General features: G+C 40.6%; 1 protein-coding gene across 10 annotated transcripts in view; it reads right to left on the reverse strand.

Moving 5' to 3' along the window:
* LOC134565059 (rap1 GTPase-GDP dissociation stimulator 1-like) overlaps positions 1–27,295 on the reverse strand; it is a 178,168-nt gene that overhangs the window by 72,451 nt on the left and 78,422 nt on the right. For 6 of the 10 annotated variants that reach the window (XM_063424426.1, XM_063424434.1, XM_063424429.1 and 3 more), the window contains exons 2-3: positions 27,059–27,169; positions 2,913–3,035 (exon numbers count right to left, since the gene is read on the reverse strand). In XM_063424426.1, the coding sequence (XP_063280496.1) occupies positions 2,913–3,035; positions 27,059–27,169 (234 nt within the window). Of the gene's footprint in view, positions 1–2,851; positions 3,036–27,058; positions 27,170–27,295 lie in introns of those variants that run through there. The other 4 variants (XM_063424433.1, XM_063424428.1, XM_063424431.1 and 1 more) reach the window with 3 other exon arrangements.

Here is a 27,295-nt window from a genome sequence, read left to right on the forward strand (position 1 = left end):
AAGAAAACAATAGAATTCAAATGAGGTATTCCCTGCTTCCCTGCTTAAGCAACTATTTCAGTGGAGTTAGACTCCAGTGAGAAATACCCAGATGATCTCAGTCTTGAAAGCACTGGGACCTTAAATAATTTCTGAATACCTTCACTTTAACCTTGGCTGACAGAGGTCCCAATTACACCTGCTAATAACTCTAAGGAAAAGACAAAAGCTATTCTGTATGATGAACCAGGTAAAATGCCAGCTTTTCTGAGAGTGTACATAAAACATCAATTTAAAAGCTGTCAGGAAAAAGGACACATTAGAAACTATTCAGACATTTCATGTGTGATTTCAGATACTGGCTAAAATGCTCTGTAAGGGAATCTTTGAGGAAACAATACATAGTAATCAGTTTAGCTATAGTGAACACTGATTTTCTTCTTAACTTTTCCCTCCTCGGGTAGGAGCTAAAAGGACCAACTGTGAGGACACATGGCTGACAGTGTTGTTCAAAAAATACTTATTATAAATTCATTAAGTACAAAAAAAACCCCGTGATATAGTTGCCTGAATCTCTATCATTCTGAAACATTTCTAAATTTAAATTATTATGTATACATTTTTTATTGGCTCTTTATCTAAAAACTTTTAACACCTAGGAACTAAACATATCTTTTTTTTTTCTTGTTAGTGTTGTTTCTGAATAACCATATATAGCTCTCTCTTAAAAGCAGTAAATTGGGTGGAGGTTGTGGAATTGCATTTTATTGAAATGGTATGCTCTGGCTCACCCCTGGAAAGTGTATGGTTTATCCCAAGTCTGTAACCTCCCTGCAGTATCGTGTATCTGTAACCTCATTTGCTTGAAGATCTATCCGCGCCCACTTTGAATTTCCCTGTTAAGAGTGCAGGGGGAAGCAGACTCGCCCTCTTTACCCTGGAGGCCTCCGGAGGCTCTGCTCCTCTCCCCTTCCCTCTCCCCTTCCCCCTCTCCCCCTCCTTCCCCCTCTCCCTTAGTGACCATGCTGCCTTCCCGGGGTTGAACTCCAAATAAATCCTAAACTCATCAGCACCTCACCAGCCGTCTAGAGTCTCCTTGCCTGCCTGCATGCAAATACCAACGAACCTAGGGCCCGGGGGGCTCCCGGGGAACCTTCCCTGGGGACCCCCCTAAATCTAAACTACAACAGAGGTCACCATGGGGGTATCAGTAAGATGCTGTAGTTTGTGATTCCTCAGAAAAGGTTGAAATAGAATGTTAAAGGAGTCAGCAAGAATGTAGCCCTTTCCCTGAAGAGGCATCAGCATGAGAATTTACAGAGGGAGAGTGTGAAAAATATGGGATGTTAATTCATCTTCTTATGGGTTATGACATATTAAAACTATGAAAATCACTATATATATGTTATATGAGAATATAATTTTCAGTCTGCTTTGAAAATTTGCTAAGACAAAAAGCAGGCACCACCCTGGAATTTAACATTCAGAAAGGAGACAAAGGATTTACGGAAAACCCGGCCTCAGCATCAGGAGAAGACACATTAAGATAAGCTATCAGTCTTCTCCTCCCTGGATGGCAGAGTCGTCAGATCATTATCTTCAGCCAACACCCTCATTCGAGCGTGGAACACCACCATTAGAGGACCACCACCATCCACATCTCCGAGATGAACTTTTACCATTCATAAACCTGGGCGTCTATACACTCACCGGAAACCAGAAATTGACACCTCGCAGGAGAGGAGGAACTCTTTTCAGCTAAGCCGGAGACAACTATGAATTTGAATAACTAGCTTGGAAACAAAAGGACTATGAGGAAATTTTTGCCAGAGGCGGAATAAAGTGTATAAAAACTAAGCCCTGAACAAGGCCAATTCGTGAACCTAGGGGGGATGGCAGTCGGCCAGGTACTGCGTCCCGGTTCACCCTTGACATTTTCCTGGGTAAAAATAGTCAAGTATCTCCGCTATGGGTGGTTTTGCCTAAATTCTGTAATTTGATTTTTTTAATAAACCAAAAATTATAATTTTAATTGGACTATTGTATTGGCATTTATAACAGAGAGGGATAAGGCTGCCAGGAGAGCAGCTAAGAAACATTCTACTTTTCTCTGTCTGGCCTGTGGGGAAAGAAAGGCCAAAATGGAATCTGTGCCTCCAGCTGTGACAGCAGCAAGTCCAGGAGTGAGAAAAGTCAGCCACAAATGTCCTCTACTCTCATCACAGGGTCTGCCCTTAGTGTCTGCTTGCAGGTATGAGGCCATTCTTCTGGGTTCAAGATATGCAGGTATTGGGTGAGCTTTAAGATAATCCTGCCTAAAAAAAAATTTAAGTAGTTTTTTTATTACCTCTGATGTTATATTATATACTGTATGTATATAATACATACCAAAATGGACCAGATTCTTATTTGGAACTTTGGGCTCTTACTCTAACACATATAATGCTCTTTAGGTAGGACTAATTGGTTTTAATGTGGTATCACAGGACTCATAATGGTTATAATCTTAGGACAAATCTCAGACCAAAGAAATTATCTACTATCCCTTAACCACCTGTATAGATGCTACTGCTGTAACTATGGGCACTATGCATAACTGGCTGCACACATTGTGCATGTCTCTTTTTCTACATGCTTTTCATATAGAAATGCATTTCATCAGTGGTGGGCTATTTCTGCTCAATAAATTACATTACTATCTTAAAATCTAAACAGAATGAAAGTAAGAGTAAAAGAAATTCCAGCAGCCAACTGCTGTTTTGATTGTATTAAAGAGTACAGAAAAAAAATAGACAAAACAAAAAGAGTGAAAGGGAGGGACATGGAAGGTGTCTAATCTATAAAATGAAAACATAAATGAAGTAAAACATACTGACAAATGAGGTGAAAAACTGAAGATGTTCCAGCAGAAAAGTTCCTGTAGAAAACCTCACCATTTCTGGCTACTTCTGCTATGATGTTAGCTACTTTTGCTGTGCAGGAAGATTGTGGCATCAACAGACTCGCCAACACCTGAAGAACTCCACTTTTCTGGATTTTTTCACTTGTCTCCATATCTGAAAAACACATGACAGAAAAATGACCTGTGCATCAAATTGCTTTGGGGAAGAACAGAAACAAAAGCAGAAGGGAAGTCTTCTCAAAAGTAATTATGATAGTCATTATTTCCCATAAAAGAAGTTTACTGTTAGTTCAGTAACCATACTTATTTTATCTGATGTACTCATAGAACTTAATACTTTGCCATTTCTTAATCAATTGACCTTTGTAAGGTGACTGCTATATAAGTATATACAGATATATACTCATGCTTACATGGGGAAAATACTGGAGACTAAAGGTCATAAAGTGATATGTAGCAGATAAAGGTATTATGTAAAAGACAAGGAATGACACTTTGAAGAGATGAATTATTGGAAATGTTCAAGGAATGATGGGAAAAGTTCTTACAGTTTAGGGTACAGCTTAATGCAGTGTAGGAATCAGAAACTGGAGAAGAGAGCTAAGATGATCCTGGCTGTAGATTCCTCTTAGACTCAAATATCTTCTATGTTACTCTGTTACTGAGTAGCTCCTGTATAGACTCAGTAGAAGGGAAAGGGGAAAACACTGAGTTTCCTGTAGTAGATATCAAAGATTTGTGACAAAAGCTTTCCCCTTTCTGTATGTAGTAAGAGGAAATGTGCAACTGTTCCCTAACAGGGACCCACCTAACATCGCTGGCCAACAGCAGTGCTCTGTAACAAACTGAAAATCAACATTGATTCAATTGCAGTTAAAGACAAGGTACTAGATGCTATGACATATTTTGCTAACGCTTTTAAAAATGGAATATTTGAGATGAATATTAGTGTGACATAGTACATCTAGATGGCAGCTATTATTTCAGAAAGCAGCATGACTTCTTAAGCCATTTATAAGGGAAGTTATTTGCATTCTTCAGAGTTTACTGTGAGATGCTAGAATTGATGACTTTCGCAAAGCAAAACAAATCCATCTGAATGCAGTTTGCAACCACTCTGGCTGTGCTTCAGCTGTAAATTGATAATAACATACCACCCTCTCTCTTCTCTTTCTCCTTCCATTCCCCACTCTCAGGGCTGCAATTGAATTTGATTTGTGGCAGCCCCAGGATCACTCTGCTGCCTCCAAGAGTGGGAGAGATCCACTCAAGCTGCCCCTGAACAGAAGCCAGCACAAGCCTGGCAGAGGTGACTCCCATAGGTTTTGTGGCTCACAGAGTATGTACATGCTTCAGTGTCTGGGAGCTGGTTATGTCTACATGACAGAAAAAAGACTGAAAAAAAAAGAACTTCAAGTCTGGACTGCAGTTATGCCTCCCATTTCTGTATATAATTCCAACTTGGGATGTTGGTGTTTGGCTAGGACCACTCAGCTCCAATATGTCAGTGATGACATCTGATTACAAACAGATTAGGCATGAGTAAAGAGTAATCTCAACATCTCATGCACAATATAAGTGCTAATTATTATCAACCTGTTTGCAATATAGTTAACTGCAATTTTTGAAATACACTGAAAAAAACTCTCAAAAGATATAATGTAAAGGAGTTTATGGCTTATTTGAAAGCTTTTATAAACTCTGACATATAGCATATACTTAGTAGCAATATTTTCCAATGAATATAGACACGCAGAATGAAAGTCTGAATTTAGAAAATCATATCAGGACTAAAGACTAGTCCAGACATCTTAGGTGTCTGTTAAAGAAAAGCTTCTCTCTTCCTTAAGTTCAAAACTCAAAGTACAGAATTCAAAATGCAAAATATGGATAAGTGTGAACCTGTATTAGTAAGCAGGAGACATTAATGCATTTTCTCCTGTAATGCTGCTGAGATATACAGTATCCAGTCGTATTTTTTTAGTCTATAGTTTGATGGACTCTACTGTGCAAAGCATAAATTACATAAGTAGAACTAAATATATCCTGCAAGAAGTGGGAAAATAAAATTAAATGCTTCTCCAGGCAAGTTGTGTGCAGCAGATAGACCCTGATTTATTTTATTAAGAAAAGCAAGTGAGCACCAATAAAAGCACAGCCTTAACAGACCTCTCAGAAACAGGGAAATCAGCTACTTGGGACCACACAGATGAAAACTGACCAGTGACATGTTCCTACTCTGAAGCAGTGGAGGAGGCACACCTGCATATACTCATCCCTTCAAACCAGAATCCATAATGTTTCTTGTTAGCCAGTTGGGTATCAATGTCATACTTTTGCTAGTCATAAAAGAGGGAAGACAGATTAATTTGACAAGCAGTGAGTGCAGAACACCCCTACCTCTACTCTACCCTGGCTGAGTGCTCAAGAATCATTATTTTGGGGAAAAGCACGTTAGTCTGGCATCAGGCAGAAGAATTACTATCAGCCCACAGTGCTCTCTGAGGTATTTTTGCCAGGAATTGCCTTAGGTGTAAAAAATGCCACAGGGTGCTTCAGCTTGTCTACTCCAAGTCTAAGGAAGCACTGCTCTTCCTCTGCAGAACACATACAATTTATACTTGGTGTAATATACAAATCAATTCAGTTTCAAAATAGAGAGATGACAGTGACACTAAATCTTTGCAAGTAGTTTATAGTAGATCCTCCATATAAGGCATCCTAAGAGCATGTGCCAGGAAAATTACTCTTCTGTCCTCATGCACATTACTCTGTTTTGTATCTGCAAAAAAAAAATCTGGTTTCTTTCCAGGGATTCTGTGTTCATCATAATTAAGTTCTAATAAAGAAGGTGGAAAAAAAAGGAATGTGCTGTAATATACAAATTAATTTTCTAAGTCACATGTAATTAGCAGATATTTTTGTTAAAGGAAACCAATCTTTCTGGAGTTTTGAAATGCTTAAACAAGGAAGGGTATTTAAATTGGAACAAGATGTCTTATTTATAAACCTAAAATTGCCTTATTAAATATAGCATTTTTGTTAAGTATTTTTTAATATTCTTTTAAAGGAGGAAGACTTAACGGGCAAATGGTGCACAGGGCTGCCCTGCAAAGTTCAAAGATCTTCAACCACCCTTTACTTGTCTGCAGAGTCAACTGTGCGCTCAGTTCAGGTACTAAGTGTTAAAATGCATGTCTGAAGAAGTAAATACCAAGCTGGAGGTCTTGAAGATGATTTCAACACAGCTGTAGGTATTTAAGTATTTCTTATGGTGCCCAAACGGGACAATTGCTTCACTTAGAAAACATGAGCAAACAGTTCTGTGTGTTAGTCTCCTTTGTGCTAAGCTTCACATAACACGTCCTGTATAAATACATAAAACATACAGGGACATAGGAACAGAAATGAAGGGAAGTGTGTGTGGTGTTATTCTTTGGACTGGACAATAGACTGTCATGTTTATGTAGCAGTATTTTCACTATGGTTGTAAAAACCATCAGTTGTTTTTGATTCTGCAGAACCTGAGACTGGGAGGCCACACACCAATGCTGCCAAAGGGCTGGTACCCCTACCACTGTCTGGCTCTAGGAGAAACAAGGTAGGGTTTGCTGAGAATTAGAAACTGCTAGTGGCTTTAGCATAGGCAAACCGGATCTCTTGCCTTTATTTGTTTTCTTCAGAGTCTGGAGAATGCCTGCCTGGCTTCCTGTCTCTCTGTGTGTATGCACTAAAGAGGTATTATTTATTAGGATATTAATCTTCTGCAGTTTCATTCTGGGCTTCCTAGTAAATTATTCGAGGGTAAATTAGTTTGAAAACTTACGTCAGTTGTCATCTTTTAAACTGCTATTTCAATTGTGCTTGGAGCATGTAAACCCAAAAAAATTTCTCCAGGAGCAAGAAAGACCTAGGCAAATCTCTACCACATATTCTCCTCCTGTGCTTTCTATACTGGCCAAAATGGAAACTGTAGCAGTGCATTTCCACACCTGAGCAGGTGTTTCTACATAAGGGAAAGAGTTTCACCTTACCTTGGAACATGTAAGGAAATTAAATTAGAATTTTCTATGGCCTTCTCATTGTAACTGGCTCAGTGCCAGCACAGAGACAGTGATTGGGCTTTGGAAGTGTACCTCAAAGCTTGTTGCCAATTTCATTGGGCAAGGTGCCAAATAGCCCACCTAAACAACTGAGTACTAAAAAGAGTGCACAGAGGTGCTCGGGGCTTTTTTGGACTGCCTTAGCCAGTGTAAGAGTGTTTTCTACACTATGATGGGCTTGTATTTCTTTGTTGTCTTGGTTTGGAAAGACAGGTATCTGTCAGGGAAAACTGGAGTTTCCCTTGGAATGGAGAATGTAAAAAACCCCCTCCCTCCAAATTATTACAATTTTGCAATTAGGAGCTTTCAGGCAAAAAAATGGGAATATGAATAACAGTTCTTTAATAGGAATTTTAAAAACTACAAATGCAGTAGTACAAAAAAAAACAAAAAACAAAAAAAAAAAAAACAAACAAGCAACAAACAAAAGTCCTAGAAAACCCTGTCAAAGTCAGAGATACGACCTGACACCCTGTTGTCAGGGTGTTGGAAGCAGTCCAAATAAGTCTTCCTGGAGTAACAGATGTGGTTCTGTGAGGTAGAGATGATCCTGTAGAAAAAAGGGTCCAGTGCTGGTGAGATGGGTCTGGTCTTCCTCCGAGAATTCAGTGGAAAACCAGCTCTCTTGGTGTTTGGGATTGCTGGTTTTATCTCGGTGGAAAGGCTTTGGCTCCTCCCACTGGGTGAAGCATCTCACAATGGAATGAAGTAATGTTATCAATCATGTGAGAGCCCTAAATGGCCCATTCACAGGTGATGTCCCTCAGAGAAGGATGGGTGGAGGAAGAAATAAGAAGGCACTGCCTTATCTGGTGTTATCAGTGGTCCCATTAACAGAAGGCATCTGTCCTCTTCCCCTCCCCTAGAGTTACAAGAGATAAAGAACAATATCTCCCAACTGGCTTCAACAGGTGAAAACAGAGTACACATTTTTGGTTACATTTTTCAACCCAAGACATTTGTTCAATAATGTTTATTATTTTTGCTGTTATTAAAACCTTTTATTTTACAAAGCATGTCCAGAGAAGTCGTCTTGATATTATTAAGCCATTTCTCTGCAAGGCTGGACCCTCAGAGGTATTGGGAACCCCAATAGGAAACCATAGCCAACATTCCTTTAGAGGAATTGTATACCCTTTTAAATCCATTAAATTTGTGTCTGAAAGAAAGCTAGCAATGTAGATAGCCTGACATTAGGGTGCCACACCTCATAATCCTTTTGCTATCTGTGATGTATCTGTGATTTCAAATGCTTTCTTTTAAAGCCTAATTTTCAGTCTGCTTACACCAGCCCACCCCTAGAGCTGTCCCATCTTAAAGCAAAGAAACTGTAGAACTGTAATGATGCTGCATTAAAAGCAGCCCTTTTGCACACAGTCATAATTGGAGGTTTAACCTCTAAGGTTAAACCTGCTGCTTTAGATGCCTCCTTGTATCACTCGATATCAAGACAAAGGGTGTGTTAGATTATGTAGAGTCAAAATCTTATTAATGTCATAGCCGAGTGATTAAAATGTCAATATGCTTGCTTTTTGTGGTTTTGCAGTGCCTGAAGTCAGAATAGTTAAGGGGGTGGGCAGGAAAATCTTTCATGCCACAGATCAGAGCTGGAGAGCTGAGCACCGTGGCTATCAGACTGGTTAATTAAGTAGCAGAAATCACAGGAAAAATATCTCATGTGTTTCAAATTAAAATTCTACATTCTCTTCCCTCTCAGCTCTCTTTCCTCTGAAATTTCACTTCCCTCTATTCACTTTTTTCTCCTCTCTGTTTTATTTTGTACACCTTCAAGTGAAATAAAAGGCACAAAAGGGGAAGGGAAAAGCAAGGCATATCTCTCAGCAGTGCCTGGCCAGCAGAAGAAAGCTGTAGACTCACCATTCCCCCTTACCCCCTATGAACAATGAGTTACACTATTATTATTGCCCTACAGTCGTGGTGGCTAGCACTGCAATAATTCCCATGTTGTGGAGCTTCACACCACAGAATTATAAATAAACAGCTTTGTGAGGGTCTTCTTTATTAAGCAAACTATCTTTGCCATGTACTCTCAAAAATGCATGTCTTTCTAGCTGCAAAGATGTTTTATAAACCTACTGGAACTACTGCAGAAATTTTCCCTTGGCTTGATAATGTTCCTCCTACATGTACTCTCATCAGGAAGATGAACACATGAATAAATAATGATGAACCACATATATCATGAAAGGAACCTTCCATTTGCTCTTTCAGAAGGCAGAAGGGAAGAGAATGAAGGGAACAAGGGATATCTTTCAAAGTGGCACATGCTCCTAACCACCACAGTAAGAAGGTTCATGTGACCAAGCGTAAGCACTGATGCTCTCTCCATATACAGCCTCCCTCAAGAAACATTGTCCCTCTCTCCACAGCCTCCCACTGTATTTTTCAAACCACAAAATGAAGATTTTAGTCTGGCTACAAAAGCACAAAAAGTGAGTTGTAAAGAACCTCAGCAAAACAAATTCTATGCTCTCAGGAAACAAAGAATGCAGCACTGATAGGGAGGTTTTGCTTAACAAACCTTAACCAAAGAGTCTGTTCCAATTGTCAGGAGTTATTTTAACGGGGAAAAAAGTCCTTTAATAATAATAATTAATGTATAAAAATAACTGTAGACCTTTGATTTCTTTTTGGCATGCTTCTCCTCACATGGGTAAATACCCAAAATCTGCTTGTTCACTTATCCTTGAAATTAGACACCTCTCAGGCAAGAAGGGAGGATTCTCCCTTAGCTGTACAAATGTTTCCATCATGGTGTTTGCTCTGTTTTGTCTCTGTCAGCAGCTACAGGGCAACTTCAATCCCTATTTTTAATCAAGCAAGAGACAGTACACAGATGTTTGTAATTAAAATCTCAGCTCTAACAAGGAAGGAAGGACAGATGGAGAGACAGATTTATCAATCAGCTAGCTGCATGAGTCCCGATGATTAAATTCTCCAAAAGCTACATCCAAAGTATAAAAGTGAATTTCAGGATGAGATTCTACCCATTGAATAGCCTGTTGCAGGTACCAATGAAGTAAAAAATGTGACATCTTTGCCTTCAATGAAGAAAAATGCACATATACTTCCATTAATATGTCACAGCACATGGCAGAATATTAAAGTTAGGAAGCTTGGCATCCCTGAGTTCCTGAACTGGATTCAGTATTGAGCCCTGGTGTTGCCATGAGATTCTCCTAGCTAGCTGAGCGTTTCATATAAAGTAGAAGTTTGTACCTTCTCACACTCTTTTCATGTAAACACCAGCTGTGTTCTATAAACATAGCCATTGTTTTCACATTCCATGCTGGGACAAACAAGACTGTGTGACAGTCCCCTTGACCAATGCGGTGAGACGTGGGAATAACAACTCTCCAATCCATGGTCACCTTGTTAGAAGTATATAATAGGAAAATAAACAAAGGGCAGGGTTCTTCTGCCCTGCTGCTCTCTGATGAACACAGAACTCTGTCTCCGAGTGTCCTTCTAGCTAGTCGCGCCGTGATACCCTGGCACATAGACGGTGAATTTATCTGAGCTGTTCCCCCTGACTCACCTGCTCCAGGATGTAACCACTTCAGTAGCAAGGTTGCTGAAAGAGTTTGATGTCAGTGCCTCAGTTGCCAACTTTGTTGTCTGGCATCTTAGTGCAAATGTCATACACTCACATCCTCGTGTTTTGTATTCAGCCTCCGTGGATATTTTCCCCTGGCTCCTCCCTTACTTGTACTGACTGAACTTAGTACAGGTCCCAGGGTAAAGGGTATTCTCATGCTTTAGTTTTTCAAAATGTATAATAAATGCTAGTCGTATGGAGTAAAATCCTTTCCCCAAATTTGACTTAGTTTATTAACATCAAATTAATTTGAAAGCTGATCATTTTGTATTCAGGAAATGTTTCATGTTCCTTTTAAGCAATCTCTTAAGAGTGCTCTTAAGTGAGCTGAAATGCCTGCTGTAATATTCCACCCTTTGCTTATTGAAAGAGTACATCTACACATAAAAGAATTTTTTAATTTGCTAGTAATTTTAGTGAGCTGTGCTATCAGAGTAGCTTAAAGAAAACCAAATCTAAAAAAGATCACATTTTTAAGTTATAAGGGACTAGGGCAAAGGTAAGAATGAAACTGCAGACCTGAAACTGTGAATTACATGATCTCTAAATATAATTTTTTTGGTAAAAGGTAGGCATTTTCCTTTGCATTTTTGAAATGCAATATAGAAGCAAAAGAAAAAGCCTGCCTTTTGAAAATGCAATACAGAGACAATCTAAAAAAAAAAAAAAAGACATGTCAATTGTATTATCTGGAACCTCTATTCACTGATGCCTTCTGCAAAGAAAAAAATATAATAGTTAATCTTTATTTGGCACATTGTGTATTCAATGAATAGCACTTCAAATTTAGCACTTGGATAAACATTTAACTATCTGGCACTAACTAAATACATCACTATTAAGGGGAATTTATGTAAAATATAATCCCACTAAGCAGCAGTGATTACCATTCAGTATCATTAGGGTAAGCCAGTTTACTGTGAGGCAGTCCAATAAAAAGCAGTCACCTTGATTTAGTATAGTTATACTGTAAAAATGTATTATATACAGCTCTTAATGAGGAAACATTTCTGGATTATGTGTGTACAATAGCATGACAAGGCAACAGCCCATGAGCTAAGATGCAACAAACATCCTTCTTCAGCAAAAAGAAGGAACACTTTATAACACAGTGTTTGAGCCAAAACTCCCTCTTAAAAAATATCCATCAGGATCCCCAACTTTTAGCAGGGCATTTGACTAGAAATCTTTGTAGGTAAGCTTAATGGCTTGATTGGCTGAGCTGACCCAATTAAATTTGAACCCCTGCCTCTGTTGCAAGAGATTATCTGTGTCAGAAGCAGACTAGAAATTCTTGCTGGTCTGAGATATGGGGTTTTGGTTTGACTGCTTCCTACCAGCCACTCAGATACATGCATTTAGCTTGGTTTTATCTTCAAAAATTTTATCTTTATATCTGTTTCTCCCTTCTGCCATTTCTCTTCTTCCTCTAAAATAAAAATCTTATTTTCCACTGTATTCCTTGTTACTCATCCATTGAGTTTCATTTCTTCCTTTTTCATTTCTACTCCCTCTCCCTCCCTTGGTTTGAATAGACATTAAATGCATTATGCCCACTCCAGTGAATTCCAAAGATGCTGAATCAAGGTTTAGTAGTGGCTAAACAGACACTAGTTCCTGTCTTCAATATGTAAGGAAAACAAGTCCTACAAGGTACTATGATGCCTTAGTGCTACTCTTAATAGTTTTGTAGTTTCCAAGACAAACCAGGAATAATAATGTCCTAAAATCTTTGTAATAGGCTAAGGACACCATCTACCTAAAGAATACTTCAGTCTCTGCAGATAACTATAAATTTCAGTAGACAGCAGTGATACTGTTTAGTTTTTATCTTATTGGAGGAGGATGTTCTAGCTTTCATCTGTATTTCCTCTTCATGGATAACACCATAAATGTCTTGCTTGTTTGAATGTTCAGGCTGAGACATTTACATGTCAGGACAAACATGCAGGTCCGTGCCTGCTGGGTCTGAGTATTACATCCATGTGTGGCCTCCTTTTCCTTCCAAGATAACAGGTGGGAGACATATACTGGGGATCACTGGAGGGCACACCCACGGAGGATCAAAAATCCTCCTGGAAGGGAGAGTGCTGCTAAGAAAAAAGGGAGATGCTAAAAATCAAAGAGGAATAAGAAAGCATGGAAATGTTTTTTTTTTTAGTGAATTTAATTTTACTAGTTATCAGTTGTTTTATTAGGCCACTAATCCAATTAGTACCACTGCCTACCCCCTCAGTTGTGCTAAGCTCTCTTGATGTGCTTATGCACTGCCTTGTGACAGCTTACATGTTTGAAAAGTGTGCTGCATCTATAGGGATGCTGAAAGCTCTTTTTTATTTATACAAAACAACTGGGGTCAGAAGTTAGAGGGTCAGAATACGGCCTATAGACAGTTATTGTTTTAAGCTTTAATACTGTGCAAGCATTCACAATCAGGAAAGCATTGTTCATTGGCCAAGATCTGCATGAAACAACAGTTGCATAATTTTACTTTTATTCTGCTCATACAATTTCTTCAAAACAGAGAAAGGTTATTGTGCTGATGTTTAAGAATATGTTTGCTTGAGCAAGCTCTGAAATGTGGAGCTTTTTCTCCATGCTCCGTTCCACAGAAGGGAGCTGAGAAAGCTTAAGATGTCTAGCCAATAGGAAAAAAATGAAAGTGATTTCAGTTTGTGCCTTAGAATAACTCTGCTATGACAAAAGGTTCTACAACTTAATTTTTTCTATGTTTGGGGTAGGAGGATAGATATTTTCATGCTAATGTGAGAGGGCTGTGGAAACAAAAGATGAAATTACTTTCTTAATCCTCTGTATACTAAAGAGGCACAAGGCTTCACTGCAATCAGAAGGCACTTAGTGTTACAAGTTAAGCAGACAGCTGCCTACCTGACTCTGCAATGAATAAATAAGAGTACATACACAGAACTATGAACAATGTCCAAAAAAAAAGGTAAATAGATAAAAATAGGTAAATCTTGCTTTTTTCTTTTACAAATCAAAGGTATTAAGAGCAACAATAATACATTTTAAAATTTCAGGGTTTTTTTTAGTTGAGCCCTGAATTTCAGAATTATAATGTATTTACATCGTATCACAATTGCAAGAATTGTATCACAATTCTTCATGTTTTTTTCCACTCCAGTAGAGGAATGGTTCCATCTTCTATGGCCAGTGAAGATCAGAAAAAGGAATATCAAGTATACGAAGCACAAGTTCTAACTAAATTCAACAACATATGGAAGCCACGGCTATGAAGAACAGAATAAAATGAATTTCCAACTGAAAAATAACCTCTGTGTAAACATATGGTTGTGAGAACTGAAAATCCACCAATATAATTAAAGAGAGAAAACTAGATGCCCGTTAAAGCAGGTGCCTACCAAAGTTTTAGGGCATTCAATGAAAAGTTTCACCACTGACAAAAGAATGTGAGAAATCTGCTGTGTCTCCAGATAGCCAAGATTTTCTTAAGCACTCCAGATGCTAACACACCCTCTTATGGGGTGCCATCAAATAGGAACAACCACATTTCAGAAAACCCACTGGTGACTCCCAAGAGAAAACCTGAACAAGAAGTATTAGGTAGGAGAGACGAGCCCATGGTCCCTACACCAGGACGCTGGAACAGCAGGAACTGATGGCAAAAGCTTACTAGAAATTGCTCAGGTAACTTGTAACAATGTTATTTTCCCTGATACAACACAGCCAGTATGTTCTAAACAAAGCATGGCTCCAGCATATACACTCTAGAACAAAAAAAAAAAAAAATACTATTATGAAACTGTGTGCATTATGGGAAGAAAAATGGCACTCTAGAATAGCCTTTGAATAATGCTGAGATTTCCAGTTTCAAGTGTGAATTTAAAATTTTCATGTGTCATGTGATAGTTCCTTGAGTTACCAGGTATCAGCAAAGCTCAACAAACAGAAAATAGGGCATCTTAGTCAGGCACATCTTTAAGGTAAAGTGCATTACTTCAAATATTGCCAACGTTTCTAAATCCTTTTCAGAACTGGGGCCTTGCCCTCTTATGTAAGCTTATCTTTACTGCTGTGATTTTGCTTAACCATTTCTTCACACAAACATGTAAACCCATATTCTTAGTCTCCTAAAAAGTGTATGTAAAAAATATTTCAAATGCATGTGCCAGCCTTTGCACTTCAGCTACATGTCAGACATTTTCAGAGCCAGGTGCTGAAAGCTGGGATTAGTGGGCCTTTTCAACCTCTTACACTGAGTACAGCACAGCCAAAAATAACATTCTCAGCAGATTTTTCAGATTTCTCATTTATAAAAACTGGGTTATTTTATGTCTGCTGTAACTTCTTGTATCTGAAACACAGCATGTCTGGACTAGCAGTAACTTTTTTTGATGTTACTGCAATAATTATGTCCCAGAGAGCCTGCTGCTTAAAAGAAAAGAAAACCTCTATTTCCTTTTTGCTTTCTTTCTGTCAGGCAGTCCTTTCTTGTGGATATTTATTTAGGGATCTTAGGATAAATTAACTTTTTTGATAGGCATAGTATTTATGAAATGGCTCTTAATAAGTTTGTCTATGTTGATTGAAAATAATGGCCAATATTGTTTTCTCTTGTAATTCCTTATACAAGACAATTAACGAATTGTTCCCAATATCAAATAGTAGTACATACCTATATTTTTCTTTGGGTGTGAGATACAAAATAAAGCAATTATACCTCATCTACTTCATTCCAGAAATGTACGCATGTAATCTTACAAATTACTTTTCTTCAGTATGTCTTACTCATACTTTTGAGGAGGTTTGTGCCTTTTCTGATTGTTATATTCATTCTACACTCCATGTGACTGTAAACAGTCTGCTTCCAGATCAGCAAAATTCTTTCTAGACAATAACACATCAAGCCACGTCTGTACAGAACTAATCCAGATTATATGGAGCAGACAATGAAGTAACTTGTTTTAATGCATAGTTGTTAAAAGAAAACACATCTAATACATGACTTTCACCTCTTGATTGAATATAAGACAGTAATTCATTTCGAGCATGGCTGGCTCTGTTTTTTTACTGCTAATAATGCTTATGGATCATGTACCCCAACCTTTCCTTAAAAATCTGAATTATGGGAAACTTAGCAGATGGTGAGTGCTTGCAGGTGGACAGAGATCAAATACTTGTGTTTTTCTTTCGAAAGCAGGGTGGACAGAATCTCAGCTTATGTGAAGATCCACAAAGGTGAAAGGAGCTCTTACACTACCTGTGAATCTCAACTAATGTTACTGCAATTTTAGGGCTGCGAAGTCCCCAGATATGGTAGTTAACTTCAATGGGAATGCTGAAGGAACTCCACACAAAATGAGGCGTCTTTATTCTAAAGCATTTCTAATGCATGTTTATGTCTTATTCTTCTGTCATTGTTGCTTCTTTCATCTTAACCTCCTCAGTTTTCTCTAGTGCCACAAGCTAGACCATATATGACTTGCCTCAGACAAAACTGCTGGTGACAGACAAGAATTAAAATATCTGCATAAATAGGGATATATGTGTGGTGGTGGGTTTTGGTTAAGCTGTTTGGAGTTCTGTATCAGTGATTCTTCCCTGTTTCCCCCTGCTCGATGCTTTGGGTACTGCCCAGGCATATTCCCCTTTTTGTCTCTTTGTCTACCTCCCCTACCCCTGCCCTGTCCCTAGAAGCTTCAGTCAGCTGTGTATCTTTCCCCTGACCCTACCCTATGTTATGGAAAAACCCCTGTCCATCTGTCCTGGGACCAATCACCTGCTTGTTCCACACCCCCCACCCCTCGGTTTTAAAAGCGGGCGCGGGCTTTGTTCTTTGCCCTTTTTCGTACCCCTCTCTTGGGGAATAAAGGTCTCTGAGAAATCGTACGAAAAAGAGTCTTCTCTAATCCTTGCACCGAAGTCTAGGCACCGCAACATCTGTTGCCGTAGAAGAACAGCCTTGTTCTGCACCGTTACCTGAACCTGCTGGCAGATTTGGGAACGGTTCTTGGCACAGCCGAGAGTCAGAGCTAGCTGGGATTCTACCAGCCATGTCAACTGGCAGCCATCGCCGTGGGGCAGAAAAAACCCCAGACGAAATAAACTGCTTAGGACAGCCGCTCACCGCAGCGAGAGAGCTAGGAGACCGTGCCGTCGGCAAAGCCGTGCCATCCCGGCCACATGCAAGACAGCCACTCTGTATGCAGTTCCCCCCAACTGGGAGAGAGACTCCGCAGGGCCACTCCGCTGCCACCGCCATCGTGGAGCCGAGCCGCCGCCACCCGCCCACGCGGACCGTGCCACCGCCGACCGCTGCCGATTGCTGTGACAAGATATCGCCACAGCCTGCGCCGCGCCACAGAGCCACACGCTCCATCAACGCCGTGGGCAGCCCACACCGCGCTCCACTCCAGGCGACCGCCGCCGCCGCACGGCCACAGCAGCTGCCGTGCGCGCGGACTGCACCACCCATGTGCTCACTTCTGCTTGCTTGCGCTGTTTGAGCAGGCTGCAAGACACGTGCTCGCTCGTGCTGCCCGCCCTCTGTGCCAGGCACTCAGTGCCGGTCTCTCGCCACTTGCCATGGACTACGGCACCAAAGATTTGCAATCTGTAGAACGTCAGTGCCTCTGGGGAGCCAGCCCCCTTTTTAGTCATGGCAGCACACAGGGGAAGGAGAGGTAGCCCTGCAGCAGCTCCCACAAGGTCTCTCCCAGCTTCGGGGACCTAACTTGCAGCTTTTGTTTCCAGGACCGTCAGTTGGTGAGTTGCCTCACTGTGCAGCAGGCAGGGGTATGGGTGTTTTCCCCAGGGGAAGGGGGGCACAGGGCCCACATGGCAGACGTGCTGCGGGCTGCCAGGAAAGCCGCAGAGTCGGCTGCGTACCTCAGACGGGATCCCTGGGCTTTCCTTTTGCTTTTGTTTTCTCGTTTTACTGCAAGGGAGGGAGGATCAGTGATTCTGCAGACGCAATGGGAGCCAAACAATCTGCAGAATACAGAGAAGTGTTTGTCCAAGTTAAAGATTCCTTGGTGGTGGGAAAAATGCATTTTTCTCGGGCTTTGTTAAAAAGGTTTATTAGCTAGTTGTTTCTTCATTTTCCAGGTGTGTCTCCTAAAGATGTTAAAAGTGCAGCTTTTTGGAATGTTGTGAATTCAAAAATGATTGATTTACCAAAAAAGGGAACCCTTCAGGAGATGATTTCTATTCTTTGCTTGCTAAAATCCAAGCTGTAGTGAGTGAGTAAGGAAAGGAAAAAGACCCAGAGAAAATGAAAAAAAACCCAACCCAGTGTTCCCCAGTTCCTCCTAATCCCCCTCTTTCCCAAACCCATTGTCCCAATCCCTCATCCCCAAAGCCTTCTCAACACCCCTGCCCCTGCAGCAAAGTGCCTGCTGCCAAACAAATTTCCCTAAACCCTCTACCTATTCCCTTTGTCCCAGTTCAAAACCCCCAAATTGAATCTAGTTTGCCTTCCACCCTCCAAAATGGCTCCTAAGGGGAACAAAATGGCCAAGGCCTCATGGCTTGGTCTCGACCATGTGCTCCTTCTTCCTACATGGCCTTTCTCCCTGTCTCCTCCCCTCTGACCAATCCCTTCCTATCACCTAACCCCTTCTACCCTCCAGGTACCACCCCTTCCTTTGAGTCAGCCCCTTTAGCTCCTCCTCCTGTGTGAGTCAACCTGACTCCTCCCCTAGCTCCATCCAGGGTTCCACCCCCAATGACATCACTTGGAATCTCCGCCCACTTTGGTGACTCTGCCCATGTTTCTGCCCCCTTTTTGTGTAGCTCTGCCTACCACCTTCCTACTTCCGGTTCCCACGCTCCCATATCTGGTTCCCACGGTGCAGAACTCGGAAGTGACTGGCCCAAAAGCCTAAACCCACAACAAGAATTAAAAGCCGTTCCTTTTGCTGCCCCTGTTATATACAGTCAAAGGGCAGCCCATCCAAAATAGGAACCTTTCTCTTACCAAAGCAAAAAGGAGCTTTGCAAAGCTCAAAAAGAATTTGGTAGAAAAAGTGAATTTTTTAAAAGCTTAATAAAAGCCACTTTTTCATCAAATGTGTTAGTTCCTAGTGACCTCCAAGATTTATTTTCATGCCTCCTTTCTCCCACAGAATATATTCTGTGGGAAAGGACATGGAAGAGGTTATTAAGGGACCTCCTTCCTGAGCTTTTGCAAATCCCCAAATGTGCAGTTGATGCACAAAACCATTCAATTACAATAGACCATATAAGTGACGAAGGAGATTGGGGTCAAGCACACCAGCAAGCTAAGGGTATACCTCAGCCTGTTCTCCAACGCGTGAAAGGAGCTGCCGAAAAGGCTTTCTAAATTATGCCTACCAAAGATGCTAGACAAAGTTATATTTCTATTAAACAGTCTCCTTCTGAGCCCTTCCTAGATTTTACAGACAGGCTTCATGCTGTGGTGGAGAGTCAAATAGAAGACCTAGAGCTACAACAAAAGATGATCCTAGAAGTAGTGCAAACTAATGCCAATGAAGTTTGCAAGAGAGTCATACTAGGACTCCCTGTTCATCCACCACCAACCCTGGATCTCCTCGTTGAGACATGCACGAAGCGAGCCATCATAGACCCAGAAGAATTGCGAAAAGGACCCGGGCTCAGAAGCGAGACTACGGCACCAGGCACCATCTCACCTCAACCACCAGTGACTCAGAGAGTCACACGTTATCAGTGTGAGCGGGAGGGACACATAATGTGGTTCTGTCCTTTCAAAAACAAAGCATCACACACACCAAGGGGGGAGAGGGGAGGAGAAGGGGAGCCTGCTCCAACATCAAAAAACTAAAAGGGGAGAGCAAACCTGTCCCACGTGATGAAAAAAACTGGACAGGTCGCCAGGTTGTAAAAGTTGAAAAAGAGAGTGATTCTTTAAATGTGCAAGAACTTCCAAAACCTTCAGGTTTCATTAGCACAAAAAGTAAGTGTGAGCCTTTTAGGCTTGAACTTACTTCTCCCATAGTCTTTTCTTCACCTGACTGGCACACAATAACATTTGACCTTCAACAAGTTTCAACCTTACACCAGGCTGACAGTGAGTATCTTGTTGGAGACACAAAACACACACTCTCTGAGATCGAGATTGTTCCTGGAATTTTACCATCACAGCCAGAGCAAATCGTTCTGTGGGCATGTTGTGTCCATCCTCCCTTTTTCCTTCCTAAAGGTCAAGTAACACCACAATAAATTCCAATTCCCAATTTACTTCCATCAGCACCCAAACCTCATGATGATACTGATCTTTCTGTTTATTGGACTGAGGTTATGGGTGAACAAAAGCCTTTGGTCTCGTGTGCGCTCAAAAAAGAAGGAGACCTTGTTAAGATGCGAGGAATGATGGACACTGGGGCAATGTAACTCTTATTCCACCACACAAATGGACATCACACTGGGAGCTGCAACCTGTGGCTAGCAAGGTTTCCGGTGTAGGGGGGACAAAATTGGCAAAGAGATCAAAGAGCTTTGTTCAAATTGAAGGACCGGACAGAAAATTGGCTTCTTTATGTCCATTTGTTGTCGATTCTGGTTATACCCTCTGGGGAAGAGATGCCATGTCTCAATGGGGGGTTGAATTAAAAAAAACCAAAAAAACCCAGGATTTTTAGTTGTGGCCACTGAAGAGCACCCCATCCAAAACCTGAATTGGCTGACACATACTCCAGTTTGGCTGGACCACTGGCCACTGCACAAGCAAAAATTGAAGGCGCTCAAAGAGCTCATGGAGGAGCAACTAGCTAAAGGCCACATTGTCAAAACTAACAGCCCATGGAATATCTCCAGTGTTTGTCATCAAAAAACAGGGGAAAGACAAGTGGTGTCTCCTCCACGATCTGCGAAAAATCAATGAAGTCATTGAGGACATGGGGTCCCTTCAACCAGGTATGCTATCCCCTTCAATGCTCCCCCAAAATTGGAATCTAGTTGTCATTGATATAAAAGATTGTTTCTTCCAAATTGCCCTAGACCCAGCCGATGCTCTGCAGTTTGCTTTCTCTGTTCCTTCCATCAATAGGGAAGCTCCCTGGAAGCGCTACCACTGGATCGTTTTACCACAAGGGATGAAAAACAGTCCAATTATTTGTTAATGGTACGTTGCCAAAATACTGTCCCCAGTGCACGCCAAAGCAGAAGAAGCTGTCATTCTTCACTATATGGATGACATGCTAGTTTGTGCCCCTAATAGTGACATGCTCGCAGAAGTACTAGATGAAACTATTACTGCTCTGACTGCTGCGGGATTTGAGTTGCAGCAAGAAAAAGTGCAATGGCTGCCTTGGAAGTACTTAGGGCTTGTGATTGCCAACCAAACAATAACACCCCAAAAGTTGGTGATCACTGATAGGCCTAAGACTTTGAGAGACCTCCAACAGCTGTGTGGGTCCTTGAACTGGATCAGGCCCTGGCTAGGCCTCACTACAGAAGACTTAGCCCCTCTCTTCAATTTGTTAAAAGGGGGAGAAGAGCTAGATTCTCCGAGGGCTCTGACGCAGGAGGCCCAGCAAGCATTAGAGATGGTACAGTCAGTAATGTCAAGTTGGCAAGCCCATCATTGCCGGCCAGACCTCCCATTCAATTTCATCATTCTGGGGAAATTGCCACACCTCCATGGGATCATTTTTCAGTGGGACAAAGACCAGAAGGAGCCTCTCTTGATCATAGAGTGGGTGTTCCTTGGTCACCAAACATCCAAAAGTATCACCAAACCACAAGAGTTGATGGCCCAGCTGATCAGCAAAGCTAGGCTCAAAATGTGACTCTTAGTGGGGTGTGAGTTTACATGCAGTCATGTACCAATTAATTTGTCAACTGGAAAGATCACAAATGAAGCTTTAGAGCAATTGCTCCGTGAAAATGAAACATTACAGTTTGCTCTAGACAGCTACCCAGGGAAGATGTCAATTCATTGTCCTGGCCACAAATTGTTCAACTCTGAATTTAATTTGATCCCAAAAGAAAAGCAAAGTCGTAAGCCTCTCAAAGCCTTGACAATTTTCACAGACGCGTCTGGAAGGTCCCACAGGTCTGTAATGACTTGGAAAGATCTTCAGACTCAGCAGTGGGAAACAGATGTAGAGATAGTTGAGGGGTCCCCTCAAGTTGCTGAGTTGGCCGCAGTAGTCAGGGTCTTTGAGAAGTTCTCTGAACCAGTTAATATTGTTACTGGTTCGGCCTATGTAGCAAGGGTAGTGTCAAGAGCTGAAAATGCAGTTCTCAAAGAAGTTTCAAATCCAGTCATTTTTAACTTGCTCTCAAAACTAATCCATCTAGTCTCCCACTGAGAGCAACCGTATGACATAATGCATGTAAGACCACACACAGATCTTCCAGGTTTCATCGCAGAGGGCAACCGCAGAGCAGATGCCCTAGCCACTCCTGTGCAGCTAGTTGGCCTTCCTAACATCTTCCAACAAGCCAAGTTAAGCCATCAACAGTTCCATCAAAATGTTCCAGGCCTGATCCGCCAATTCTGTCTAAGGCGAGATCAAGCCAAAGCAATCATAGATACTTGTCCAAACTGCCAAAAGTTCTCCCTGCCATCGTTAGGATCAGGAGTTAATCCGAGAGGGCTTGGCAGTTGTGAAGTGTGGCAAACAGATGTCACCCACATATCCCAGTTTGGAAAGTTTAAATACGTCCACGTTTCAGTTGATACCTTCTCTGGTGCAGTTTATGCCTCAGCCCACCCAGGAGAGAAGACCACAGATGTACAGAAACACCTTGTGCAGGCCTTCTCCAATTTGGGGATCCCCAAAATGATCAAAACTGATAATGGTCCGGCTCATGCCTCCAAGGAGTTCAGTAATTTCCTGCAAGAGTGGGGGGTTGAACATCGCAAGGGTATCCCTTACTCCCCCACCGGTCAGGCAGTAATAGAAAAAACCCATCACACTCTCAAGAAAACCCTAGAACAACAGAGAGATGTTAAAATCAACAGTCCACACCAACGACTTTGTAAAGCTCTTCTTACAATGAACTTTCTCAGCTGTTCATTTGAAAATCTCAACCCTCCTGTTGTCAGGCATTTCAACCAGTCAGCAGTTGAAGTTTGAAGAGAGACCACCAGTCCTAGTGAAAGACCCTGAGACCTGAAAGGTCCAGGGGCCCTTTGATTTGGTCACTTGGGGTGGAGGATATGCCTGCGTGTCCACCCCCTCAGGTCTGAAATGGGTCCCGCAAAAATGCGTCAAACCTTATGTTCCACCTAAAGGAAAAGACACCCTAAATGCAGATCCACCTTCACCTTCCCTACCCAATGATGAAGCCATTGGTTCCTCTCAAAGACGACACAAAAGAAGTAGAGAACCCGAATCCTGTATTTTCCCTGATCCAGAGTGTTTAATAAGTTCTTTTAATGAGTGTTAAATGTTATTTTTCTACTTACATGTGTATGTTGTTTTTAGACATCCTCTTATTCCCCCGAATGAAGCCAGAACACCTGTGGTTTTTGTTCCTGCTAATGCTGTCAGCAGAGCATGAACAAGAGCATGATGACTTCAGAGTGATGCCTTGCCTCAATTTATCCAGCAGAGGCCAAAGCATCTTCGATTCCATCCAAGAAATAAAGAACACGATTGAAGAAATTAGGCGAGAATCAGGAGACTGGCTGAAAAACATCTTTAAAGACTGGGGGTTGCCAGGGTGGATGTCATCAGTTCTAAAAGACATTCTAATAATTTTTCTCATTATCCTTTTGATTTCCCTAACCTTTAAAGTGCTACAAGGAGTTCTAGCTAAAAGAGCCAAAAAACCAGCTCCTTCTGAGTTCACTGTGGCTGCTGTTGAAAGATGGTGGGAAGAGCCACAGACAGGAGTTTGAAGAGTTAGTTCTCTCATTTCATTTCAAATTAAACAAAAAAGGCGGAATTGTGATGGTGGGTTTTGGTTAAGCTGTTTGGAGTTCTGTATCAGTGATTCTTCCCTGTTTCCCCCTGCTCGATGCGTTGGGTGCTGCCCAGGCATATTCCCCTTTTTGTCTCTTTGTCTACCTCTCCTACCCCTGCCCTGTCCCTAGAAGCTTCAGTCAGCTGTGTATCTTTCCCCTGACCCTGCCCTATGTTATGGAAAAACCCCTGTCCATCTGTCCTGGGACCAATCACCTGCTTGTTCCACACCCCCCACCCCTCGGTTTTAAAAGTGGGTGCGGGCTTTGTTCTTTGCCCTTTTTCATACCCCTCTCTTGGGGAATAAAGGTCTCTGAGAAATCGTATGAAAAAGAGTCTTCTCTAATCCTTGCACCGAAGTCTAGGCACTGCAACATCTGTTGCCGTAGAAGAACAGCCTTGTTCTGCACTGTTACCTGAACCTGCTGGCAGATTTGGGAACGGCTCTTGGCACAGCCAGGAGTCAGAGCTAGCTGGGATTCTATCGGCCATGTCATATATCTATTTCCAAACAATGTCTCCTAAGGAAACCATCTGTGCAGGATTTTCAGACACTGAAAATGAAAGTCTCAGACATGAAGAGCTATGCAAGTTTCTCCTAGACAAATTGTAGCTAAAACAATTTGAATTTGGCTTGCCAAATATTTACCAGCAGTTATCACATTGAGCTGAGTATTTGACTCACCCTTCTGTAGTATAGCATATGTGTGTGTGCATGCACCTTAATTTGACTGGTGTGACAAATGGCAGAGTAGCTCCTAAAGACAGGCAGTAGGTATCATGTTCCAGGGCATTACACCTGTCTAGGATTATCAGCAGATCAGTTTTGAGAAGGAGAGTGACAAACAAAAGAAAACACAGCAGATTACATAGAAAGAAATAAAAAGTTACCATATTCATCATAACTTTGTCATGTCTATCTATACAGTAGAAAATGTGAGAAGAAAGGAATGTTTTAGCATAATGAATACATAAAGATTGTATGCAAAATAAATGGAACTATAATTTTCACTGTACTCTTAGAGACTAGGGAATTTAACATTCTGCAGCAGCCACAGAACTATGCTGCATGCAGATACCAATTAAAAGCAGTGTAATGGTCACTAAAACATTCGTGTGTACATGCACTATGCAAAACCGAAGTTGTCCTTTACTGAGAATCTCAATTTGTTGTAGTATCATTCAGTTTAACTACCAGTTTTGGCTGGCAGTAGATGAGAGTGGGATGCATTAGCATATTAGTAATGTACTAAATTTTATATAAGATAAAATAATATTTTTATCTCCAAGTCTTAAAGCATTGACTAAAACTTTAACTTCTGTGATTTACAATACTACCATGAACTCCCAACAAAATCACAGTCCTATAAAATTCTCTGAAAATAAACTATTCTTTGCATGGCTTTTTTCTCTCACATTAATATGATGATTTACTGAACTACAATATAAATGTATACTTCATTAATTTAATCATACACATGGAAATATACTAAAAGAGAGCAGAATAACTATTTGTGAAATATTATTTTAATTATTTCTGCATTACAATTAACATGTACTTTTATATAGACAATTTGATTTCTCGTTATTATTGTGTAATAATTTATACACAGACAAAGGTACAGTGTGTCTCTCATAACTACATATTATATATATGATAATATACACTATAATTAAAAATCAGTCAAATCCATATTAAGATGTTAACTGGATGGATGAGAGCTATGAGAAATTGTTTAGAAAGCTGATTCTGTATCTATTTGTTGAATCAATCTATTATATGCAATTTACCTCAATCTCTGAAGTCTTTTGAATGTACTGCTGCTCTCATAAAATTATCTCAAGCCAGAAGTCTGTTCCCCAAATCATTAGATGACCTTGAGAACTAAAGCCCATTGTCCAAAGAGACTTGGCAAAACTTAGGTGTGGAAGTGTCCAGTTCCCTTGAAACAGAATTGATATATCAGTTTCTAAATTACCAGCAAGCTGTTTAAAAAACCTGTCCTATCTGACCCATCTAATTTTCAGTGCATTATTTCAGTTGCCCTCAATCTTGGGCAAATGTAAATACGTGGAGATATGTATCATAGGGCAACTCAGCAGGGCTATATCCATGTCACTGACTTACACACAAAGAGCATGGGAAATTGTGGAGAGAATAAATTTTCTAGAACTACCCCAAAAAGAGAGGTCAAAATCCTAATAATCTGTTTATCTGATCTGGCAGCTACAAATCTAGCAGAGAAAATATTTTGGAAGGAAGAGCAAAGCCGTAGACTGAGATAGAGAGTCATCTGGTTGCAAGGAAGTATCAGTAAGTTTACTGTACATTAGTAAAATTATTTTGCATCTACCGGACTTGATCTCTGACACAGTTTTGACCTTCATAGGAAAAACAGCAAACTTTGTTATTTACACAAGTAAGTTGTCACTTTTCATATGATCTTCTTTTTAGTACTTATTGTTTAAGTACTAGGCTTAAAAGTAGTGGAAATAAATCCAATTGGAGGTTGGATTAAAGTATTGGTTATACTCTATAAATAATTCCAGCACCTTCAAAAAAAGGTTGATCTAAACCTTAAAGGTTTTATCACTTTCTGACTGATAATCTTCTAAAATAGTGAGAATTAAAACCAGACTACTATCAAATGCAAATGCTGTTATAATCCATTTTTGACTTGAACTGGATGGTGCTTATATTCAATCATGAAAAACCTCATCAAGTATTTTACACCAACTAATCCAAAAGGCTTTGATTTGTAGAACACCATGTGAAAAAAGCCAAGACATATTAATAATTTGAACTTTTGAGTGTATGGATATTTCCAAAGGACTCTTTTTTTTAAATAAAAAAAAAATTATTCATGGCTTGTACCTATCTTGAGAAGTTTTCCAACCTGAAATTGTACACATATTTTTTTCTGCCACAATCTGAAGCACTAAGAAAATTAAACTCAGAGAAGTCTTATAAACTGTCATCGTCATTAACCTTACCTTTCCATCTACTGGGAGTGGGGACAGGCATTCTAAAGTTTTTGGTGAAAATGACATCTTGTTCCATAATGACATTATTTTTGTTGCATACTACATATCAAACTTGGACCATCTTTGGATATCCAGCCTAGTTCTGCTGATTGAAACTCCTGGAATTAAGAAATCTGTCATCGGAAGTGTGAGGAGAAATACATCACAAATGGCAAACTGCTCTTTCAACCAGAATTAGCAAGTGGCTCCCTTATCCTTTTCCCCATCTTATCAGGCTTATTTTTCCATCTCAGTTCTTTTTTTTTTTTTTCTTGAATGATCAATTTAAAAAGTAAGTGTTCTACTTCATCTAGGAAAAAGGAATGCACTGCAGCTGTTCCAAATATTCAGGTATTTACCTGTCACTGTTACCTGTCTTCATTGCTACCGGAATGTTGCAGACCTATGGGTCAAAAACCCCCAAAACTCAATAGAGCCAACCTAGCAGCCTACTGCTTGAGTCAGTCATTCTGCCACATTTTAATTCACTGATCTCATATGATTTAAAGTTTTAAAGGTTCATACAACTTACTGTTTTGTGCCAGAGCTTGAAGCAGACAGTCCAAGCATTCCTCCAAGCTATCTGCTGTGCTGTCAGTGGATATTATCTTCAGCTTTTTCAGGGCTTCACTTAAATTGTCTCCTTGATAAACACAAAGGAAAAAGAAATTAGTGTCCTCATCAATTTGGTAACAGCACTATAGTCTTGAATGTGAATAGTTAGTGTAAAGTAAACAGTTCCTGTATCAATGAAGAAGACATGCATGGT

This window comes from Prinia subflava (assembly GCF_021018805.1).
Source record: "Prinia subflava isolate CZ2003 ecotype Zambia chromosome W unlocalized genomic scaffold, Cam_Psub_1.2 scaffold_32_NEW, whole genome shotgun sequence".
NCBI lineage: Eukaryota > Metazoa > Chordata > Aves > Passeriformes > Cisticolidae > Prinia > Prinia subflava.